Below are 9,622 nucleotides of genomic sequence, written 5' to 3' on the forward strand. Positions count from 1 at the left end.
AACACCAAATCATATCTGTAATTGCGGATTATATGGGTCTCTAAACTCCCAAAATTTAAGTAAAGAATAAAGTTAATTTAGAATGTTTATATATTTAAAGAAAAAGTTAATTAGAAAGTCGCATATTTATAGGGATTTAAAATATATTTAAGGTAAAATTTAGTTTTCAAAATATAATTGTCATTACGTATAATTTTCAAAAAACCATTTTAATTTTTAATAAACTTCTTCTTGTTTTTCACTACTCTTTCTTTCGTCCAATGTTCAAATGTAAAGAAAAAGTTATTAAAAGATGAAATAAAATTTTCAAAGGTTGAAGTCACTTGATTTGGTTGTACATTAACTAAGTTTGTGTTAGAAACTATAAACTATCAATCATCGGCTATAAGCTAGTTCATCAGCTATAAACTAGCTTATCAGCTAGCCGTTATTTTTACCAAACAGAACTTAAGTGTGAGTTAAGTTCTACATTAGTTAGAAGAGATCGTATTGATCAACATATATGTGAGATGACTTGTATGATTACACAAATATTAAAGACCCAACAATTAATGAGTGTAGTGTTAATTTAAGATGTAGTGAACGATGGTGTGCAATCTCAAAGAATAATCATGTTTAATGGAATCTATTATTATATGTACATGTTAATAGTATTATTTTATGCTTACATTTTTTTTTCTTTTTTGAGGTTTTCTTCAATGTATATTACGCAAAATGAATCATTGGATGAACTAGAAAAGGTTTCGGACAAAATAGAATTCATGAATAGCCACATTAGCAGCTAGAAATATAGGTCCTTCAAAAAACTAGAAATATAGGCAAAGTTAACTTTAGGTTGTGAAAGAAACGACAAGTAATTCTCTGTGAGATTAGTTCAGTTGGTAGATATATATTGTATTATATATGTGTAGAGATTGGAATTCGAACTCCGATCACCATACTTATTGACTTTTTAATGGAATTTCTAACAAACCACTAAACTAATTCATAAAAAAAAAATGACGAGTATAAATCTTGAAAGAACCTTAAACCAATGCGAGGTATTTTGCATCCAAAAATGTCAAGTTCTATTTACACTGAGAGGGATACTTGCAATTGCAAGATATGAAGGATGGAATATGCATAATGTAGCATAGCATGTGTTCTACACAACCGCAAATATATTCTGGTCATCTTTTTATTGACTGACTATTTTGTAAAGAGAAAACATTTTTTATCAAGTAGTTTAGTGGTTAGAAATTTCAATTTTAAAGTGAATAAGTGGTGTATCTGAGGTTCAAACCTTGGCCCATGTATATTTAATACAATATTTCTACTATAACTGGATTAAACTCACAAGAACGTAAATAGACGCCTTTTAATTGGTGACATAGTGACATGACAAATAATGTGGTTAAACCAAAAAAAAAAAATCAACCATCATATTTAAAGATCATGATGTGGAGAGATTAACTACCAACAAAGTGATCAAACATGTTTATAATGAGCGTGAAAGCAGTGGCGGCTAAAATAACTACCATCTCAGCTGTTTAAAAAAAACTCAATTTTATCTTAAAATAACTTCTAAAATACCAAAAATAATAATTACCAGAGCCTGGACAAGTATTTGGGCTGTAGATCCACCCATGCGTGAAGGGACTGGATCTTCTCCGGTGATAGGAGAGCCAGAGGTCCTGCGCAATCATCCCCATCCAAAATTAAAAATAAGATAAAATTTCAATTGCTTAGATTTGCACTTGAGAAAAATTGAGAAAAATTCAAGGACAAAATCCACTCGTGAAGCATGTCGTTCATTCATTAGAGGTAACAAGATTGAAATGTGTCATTGTTAGCTTAACTCAGCTGTAACGACATCATATTATATATGTAAGAGCCGAGCTTCGAGCTTCGAACATTCTGACTTATTTACTTTTAAGTTGAAATTTCTAGACACTATATGTGAACTACTAGAAAAAAAGACCGACATATATAATAAGTCAATAACAATGATGGAAAATGATATAATATTTAAAAGCGTTTGACTAACTCAATTGGCCAAGATGAAAATTTCATATCATCTTCTTTGATGTTTCAAATCTAAGACTCAGCAACACTTGATTTTTTTTTTCTTTTTTTTCTTTCATATATCTTGTATTACTTTTCCATTTTACAATTTTCTTTATGTCTCTAAACATGTTGAACCGATCATATCCTGTTACCTAAAAAATTTCAAATATATATTGTACAAATATTAAAAATAAATATTGAAAATTGTCCATTAATTTTGAAATTACACACAAATAAATAAAATTACATTTGTATCACAAAATACTTGCTTCCAAATTAAAAAAGCTTGATTCTAGATATACAATTACTCTCAACACCATTGGAAGTTATATTAACAGAAATGTCACATGAGCAAGAAGCTATAGCCTTCAATTTAATATATTTCAAAACAATTGCTTTCCCAGGCAATTCAGTTGTTGATGTCAAATTAAATCTCATCTTATTTTTTATAATATCTGACCAAAAATTTGGATTTTGTATCAACTTTCCAACCATAAAATTTGCTGAAGTGTTCACATTAATTTCACTACGTGAAGGAACAAATTGTGACTCAATTGGAACATTCCCTACAATAGTATCATTATAAGTGATATAACCTGTACAATTTTGATACTTGAAGCTTCCATAATTTGGGTTCATTATTGTGATAATCATGCCTAAAGTCACATTCATAGGCATATTGGGTGAAAGGAAATTAAAGTGAGCAAAATTAACACCAATAGTAGGATCCTTGGGCTTAAAGACTGTAAAAATCAAGGTTATAGTCACAATTGAGACAATGATCAAGAACAATGTAGACACAATCAAACAAATTTTGAGGCCTCTTTTAGCCATATGGTTTTGATTTTTTGGGTAATATGAAGGGAATTGGGAAAATGAAAAAAAAATTGTTGCTTGCTTTGCTGACTATTGTTGGATAGAACTTGTTTTTGAAATGCAAAATCTATTTGAATATATATATAATGATACTGTTTTAGTGTATTGGACTCATACTTTGCTATCTATTGGTTTAGTGGACATATAACAAAACAAATGTTAGCCCAAAATAGTGGCACTTAATTGACTCCTAATTTGTGTTTGACTATTGAGATTAGATCCATACAATAAAAAGCATATTTTTTGGTTATCATGAATTTTCATCGCCGTTAGCGATAACTATAACCAATCTCCTCGGAAAACTTGTGGGGCACACAAAGTGAGGTCTTCCTTTCCAACTGAATTTTCTCCATGCGCATGAGCCAGAAATCGAACCTCCGACCACATATTTAAGGGGAACAAGACTCTTACTACTTGGGGCAATTCATTGTTGATAATAAAAAGCATTTTTAATTAAAACATTAGATTCAAGTGATTAATAATTTTACACTAAGATGCATTGTTCCGAAAAACCCAAATTTAATTACTAATAGAAATAACTCTGGATCTGTTTGGTTCGAAGTAGATGGAAGGGAGGGGAGGGGAGGGGGTAACCTTGAAAAGGTTCTTTTTTATTATTTTTTTTATAAAAAAAAAATATTTTTTATTCTTGAAAAAAAATTAAAAACAAAAAGTCTCGATTATTAGAGAGATTTGATTGGTTAAAAAAACGTTTTGAATTGGTAAAGAGAATATTTTAAATTCATAGAACATTTTAAATTGTGAGGGAACATTTTAAAAAAAATTATTTTTAAATTTTGTATTTTTTTCAAGAATAAAAAATGTTTATTTTTTATAAAAATGATTTAATAAAAAGAAATTTTTTTGGTAGAGATTACCCCCTTCCCTCTATCTACTTCGAATCAAATAGACCCCAAATTTTTACTTATATCACGACGGAACTCTAAACTACATCTTTAACTACATGTTTTCATCCATAAGATTCGAATTTGAGAGATTGCTTATAGTTATAGGCCCCATAGTTATTTTGTACTTGCCTATACAAAATTAAGCATAACTCTAAATTGTCGTTGTAGTGTAGTGGTATAAAAAAAAGAAAAAAGCATAACTCTGAATAGTAATATAGTATTATATGGCTTTTTCCAAAATAAAGAACTCCCTCCGTTCAAAATTTTAGTCTTTTTAGAGTTTTGCACGGAGATTAAGAAATAATAAAAATGATAAATAAAGTCATTTTTACCCTTACTTTATTAAAAAAGAGAAAATATATTTAATTAATAATTTAACTTTAGTAAGGGTACAAATGGTAAAGTATCACTAAATATGCGTTGGTTTCTTAAAAGAACTAAAATTTTATGACAAAACTAAAAAAGTAAAAAGAATAAAGATTTGCGACGTATGGATTATTATATATGATGTTACTGATACGGTGACAATAAAAATGCAAAGACAAAATCAAGGATATCAGTATATGTCTTTTCTTAGTGTTATCTTGACCTCAGTCCTTCGTAAAATTTAATGTCAATGTTATATTTTTATATATTTTTTTATATTATAATAAATTTAAATTTTTAAATGAATTTTATATACAGAATATCCGTATCCAACGATAAACATCAAAGTACCTATGAATTTGCCTTCTTCGTTGTATATCTAACTTTTGTATAAAGAAATTTATGATACTTTATAATTTTTTTTTTCTTCCTCATCTTTAATTTAACTTTCTTTTCTTCACTTTGCTTCATCTATCGTTGGAAGAATGATCTTCCTTTAAAAGTTGGAGTTTTTTAGTGGAAATTAATTCTTGAGAAATTATCCACAAATAGAGGTGGGAATAGATTAGGTCGAGGTAGGCTTTGTCAAGCTCGAGTCTAGCCTGTCAACAACTTGAAGGCCTGAGTTTTGCCTGTGGCCTATTATAGGCTTAATTTTTAGGCCTGACCTTTTGAAAACCTGATGTGGCTTGTTAGCCTTTTTAAAAGCCTATTTCATATAAACATATTTAAATAAATAATTATATTTATTTTTAAATATACTTATGAACTAATAAACCAATGTTCATTTTGATTTTTAACATGATATTTTAGAGAATTTAACTATATATGTCATCATATTTCAATTCTAGTTTATAATAACACGTTTATATATGTTAAAAACTAATGTAGATTAATAAACTTAAATTACTTAAAAATTAATAGATTTATATCACAGTTTGATCTTCTGCAACTACGATTAGGAGGGAACTGATAAAAACCAAAAAAATAAAAATACTTCTTTCAGTCACAAATACTAGCTCAGTGAGTGATTATTTCACAAAAATAGAGAAAATGTAAATATGAAAGAGAAAGAGATTGAGAAGTATGTTTAATAAAGTATCTTTTTTTAATAACAAGTATTTACTAAAGTCTCTTTAAGATTTTGTGTTCTAATATGTAGTTGAAAATTATGATATAGGTGATCAAATGTCTTAATTTTTTCGGTTGGAGATATTCTTTGTTGTAGCTCAATACTTAGAAAAAAACAAAAAAATCGTGGTTGGGAAGGTTATCGTAGCAAAAGCCATTGGAATTTTTATTTGATACATTGGAAAAATCCATTTTGTTATAAATAAACTGGGGACGATAAAAGAATAACTGAAAGATAAAAATCAATTATTCACAATTCTTCCGATATTCGCAATTGTAACAAAATCTTTTTAAAGAAATATGACCGGGAAGTTGCTTCTAAAGTATGAAATGGAGTTTTAGAATTAGGGGTTGAGGTGACCTCGTTGGCTGTGGAGAAAGCTAAAGAGTTGAAGACAAAAGGAAATTCATAGGAGAAGTGCATTCAAGAAATTCAGGCTAATGAAAAGAGGGATGCAGAAGAAAGATTTAGAAGGGAGCAACAACAATCACTCCATCAATGAAGATCGTCTCTTTGAATATGAGAGAGTGTGGGGTGGAAGTGTTAAACAGCGGTAGTTGAGTTCGTTTCTTCAAAAATGTGTTTTCGATGTTTGTTTACTTCAAGAAACAAAGAAAGCGATGATTTTCTCATTCACAACCTATGGGGGGCACAAAGATGTTAACTGGGTGCTTTCGAAATAATATTGTATTTAGAGGAGATCGGGTTAATGTATCTTCTTTAGTGAACAAAATTATTTACATTTATTGGTTTTGGTTTTTAGGCCGATTAGGGAATAATGCTAATTTAGCATTTTCTGACTGGTGTAACAATCCTTTAGTCTGTCTAGGATGATTTTATTTGAATTGTAAGCGATGAGTACCCCTTGTACTCCTTATAATTCAATTTTTTGCTTATAAAAAAAAGTCTTAAATTTTTAAAATAAGAAATTAAAATTGTGCAAAACAAAATAGAGGATCAAAATTGTGAATTTTGTAAAATTTAGAGATCAAATTGCGCATTTTATAAAATAAGATCAAAATTACATTTAAGTCAAAAGGTTAAAAATTTAAAAGTATTATTAAGAATTTCTAACTATTTATTGCAAAGAGATAAACATATAGGTTACCAAAAAAAGAAAAAGAGATAAACGTATACACAATGGATTAAATAGTACTTATGAGTTAATAGAGGTAAACGAATAATTTCATTAATAGAGATAAACATATAGGTTACCAAAACAAAGACGAATAATTTCATTAATAGAGATAAAATATTTTGTTTACTTAAAGAGATATGAATTTATTGTCTTGCTATAAACAATAGTTATTCTTTAGGTGGAGGATATGAATAAATCATCTTAAATGGACAAAGGGAACGGATATGGTAACGTTTTCTAGTATTTATTTTCGTTTAACAAACGGAATTTACGAGCACAAAAGTAAATATTTCCGGTCATAAATATACACAAAGTTTACTTTTTTAGATTCATTGACAATCTAATGTATTTGGTCCATAATATGTAAATTCTCAATGAATCTAAAAAGTTAATTTTCTCTTATATTTAGGACTAGAGGGATTATATTTATTTCACTGAACGACAACTTTAATGAAAGATATGTTATTATATAAATAAAATGAAATATATGACTTTTCCCACTAGTTAATTGATTTAGTGGAGATTGACACTGAACTTGGTAGAGAGAATCATATGGTTCGATCCTGAAACTGCGATCAGGGGGAGTTATAGAACCACTTGATGTTGGAACTGACCCCCGAATCAGATTATACGGTCCAGGCGGACCGGATATTAGTGGTGAAAACAAAAAAAAAAGGTTTTTTTTCCAAATAGCCTAATGACTACAATTTCATTTTTTTAAAGTAAAATATTAAAAGTACAAAAGTTCGAACTTCGATCCTTGCATTTTTCATGCAATGTCCATACCATACTCACGAGGTATGAAAGTATTTTAATAACATTGAAAAATGATATCAAAAGAGAAAAATATCATTGAAATTATAATGAATATTGAATATAGTAAAATCTAGGTTTAATTAGTAAAATGATCCCTTAAAGATTTTTTTGGTTTCATATTGGTCCCTTAAAGAAAAAAAAGGTCTGAATAGGTCCCTTAAAGAAGAAAAAAAAATCCGAATAGGACCAAACTGATTAACAGATATGTCTTTAAGGAACCTATTCGGACATTTTTTTCTTTAAGGGACCTATTCAGACTTTTTTTTCTTTAAGGGATCAATGTGAAACCAAAAATGTCTTTAATGGACCATTTTACTAATTAAGCATAAAATCTAAACTATGAAATCCTGCAAATACATCTCAACTAATAATCATAGGCAAGGTTATCAAAACCAAACCGGACCGGACCGGTCGGTCGGACCGTAAACCGGTCATGAAAACGGTTTCAGTTATGAGCAAAATCGGATAGGAAACCAACCAGCAAAAAAACGCGTGAACTAGTTTCGAACCGGGTTGAACCGGCGAACCGACCGAAACGGTCCAAGCGGTTCTGCAGATTTTGTTTTAATAAAAAAAACATGGCAAAACAACACGTCGTAGTAATAGGAAATGTTTGTTTTTCATCGTAGGAATTGATTTTTTTGAATGCAGTATGTTGTCAATTGATGTTATGGTGCTATTTTGTGTTATTGAATTTAGTTTATTATATAATTTCTAATTTGGTTTGAATTATAAATATTTTTTTATTTTAACTTGTGATATTTTATCTTTTTAATGTGTGAAATTGTGAAATATTGAGCAATTATTCATATTTTTTATTTATATATTAATTAAAATATATATTTAATTAAAAACGGTTCGATCCCGGTTGAACCCGGTCCGACCAATTGAACCTTGAACCGATGAGCTCGACGGTTCGATGACCGATCCGGTTCTGACAACCTTGATTATAGGAAATTGATATGCAATGATCTATAAAAATTTAAACCTTAAATTTTTCATTTCAACACACTTTCTTTTTTTGACAAGCACTTCTACACACTAAAAGTGTGTTGAATTTCTTCATTAGACTATTCAACCCAACATTAAAAAAACAACAACATAAACTATAAAATTATAATTCATTATCGAAATTACATAACATAAACTAAAAAAAACATAAATAAACCTACTAGTGTATCACCAAATATCTCCTTCAAATCCTTGTTTCCATACTAAGTAAACATCTTGAGTTTCGATTGGCAATTGCTCTCAACATTATTGGAAGTCATATTCACAGAAATGTCACATGAATTATAGACCATAGACTTCACTTTAATAAATTTGAGAATAATCACTTTTCCAGGAAGTTCAGCTTTTGATACCATTGTAAATTTCATACCGGGTAGTTCTGCAAGAAAAAGTGGATTTTCTATCAACTTACCCACCATAAAATTTGCATTAGTGCTCACATTAAGTTGACTACGTGGTGGCACTAAATGTGACCCAATTGGAACAATACCTACAATTGTTTCATGATAATGGATATAACTAAATCCATTATTGAATTTGAAGCTTCCATAATTTGGATTTCCCATTGTGATCACTAAAGGTAGAGTAATATTTGGGGCTATATCTGGTGAAAGAAAATTGTAAGGTGCAATGTGGACAACAATATTAGGATCCTTAGGTTTGAAAACAGTGAAAATTAAGGTTATGGTTATGATGGCCAAAATGATGAAAAATATTGCGGATACACCTAAACAAACTTTGAGGTTTTTCTTAGCCATGGTTTTGGTTTTTGGGTAAGGAATGGATTGGGAGAAAATAAAGATTTGAGAAAAATCAAGAATGAACAATTTGTTATATAGATAGATAGATGGAATGGAACTTGTTTTAGGTGGAAAATTTGTGGATGTATATAATAATGAAAATTGATGTTATGGGGCTTATACAATTAAATTATTATTATTATTTTCTAAAGAGATTTAATTATTTTTTGACCTGATTTAGAGATTTGATTTAGGAATTATTTATTTTTTAATTTTTTTTTGGGTCAAGGATTTAGGAATTTATTTATGTGTATGGTTAATGGAAAGATTTTTACATATTTTGGATAGTTGCATCATTAAAAAGTCTTAATGGTTTATAATTACCTTAAAAGTTTTTTTTTTGAGTAAAAACGGGTAGAGCTGGAACCCAAAAGTTATAGTACACATAAGGTCATTTCGTTACTGATTAAGATTTTATTTTTCTATCTTCAAATTTTTCCCCTTGTTCTATAATTGAATTTATTATGTTATCGAAAAGAGCAGTGCTATATAGCGACAACTCCTTTCACGAATTTTCACAAAGTGACGT

The 9,622-nt window shown here is 29.0% G+C and overlaps 1 protein-coding gene across 1 annotated transcript; it reads right to left on the reverse strand.

Annotated features, from left to right (window-relative positions):
* Nucleotides 1-8,496: 8,496 nt before the first annotated feature.
* On the reverse strand, nt 8,497-9,051 carry LOC123896544. Its single transcript, XM_045946920.1, has one exon. It carries the CDS (start codon nt 9,049-9,051, stop codon nt 8,497-8,499), a length of 555 nt encoding a protein of 184 aa, XP_045802876.1.
* Between the last annotated feature and the right edge of the window lie 571 nt (nt 9,052-9,622).

This window comes from Trifolium pratense, linkage group LG7 (genome assembly GCF_020283565.1).
Source record: "Trifolium pratense cultivar HEN17-A07 linkage group LG7, ARS_RC_1.1, whole genome shotgun sequence".
Classification (NCBI taxonomy): Eukaryota; Viridiplantae; Streptophyta; class Magnoliopsida; order Fabales; family Fabaceae; genus Trifolium; species Trifolium pratense.

Coding starts and splice junctions, on each gene's coding strand:
- LOC123896544 (XM_045946920.1), bottom strand. CDS start 9,051: ATGGCTAAGAAAAACCTCAAAGTTTGTTTAGGTGTATCCGCAATATTT.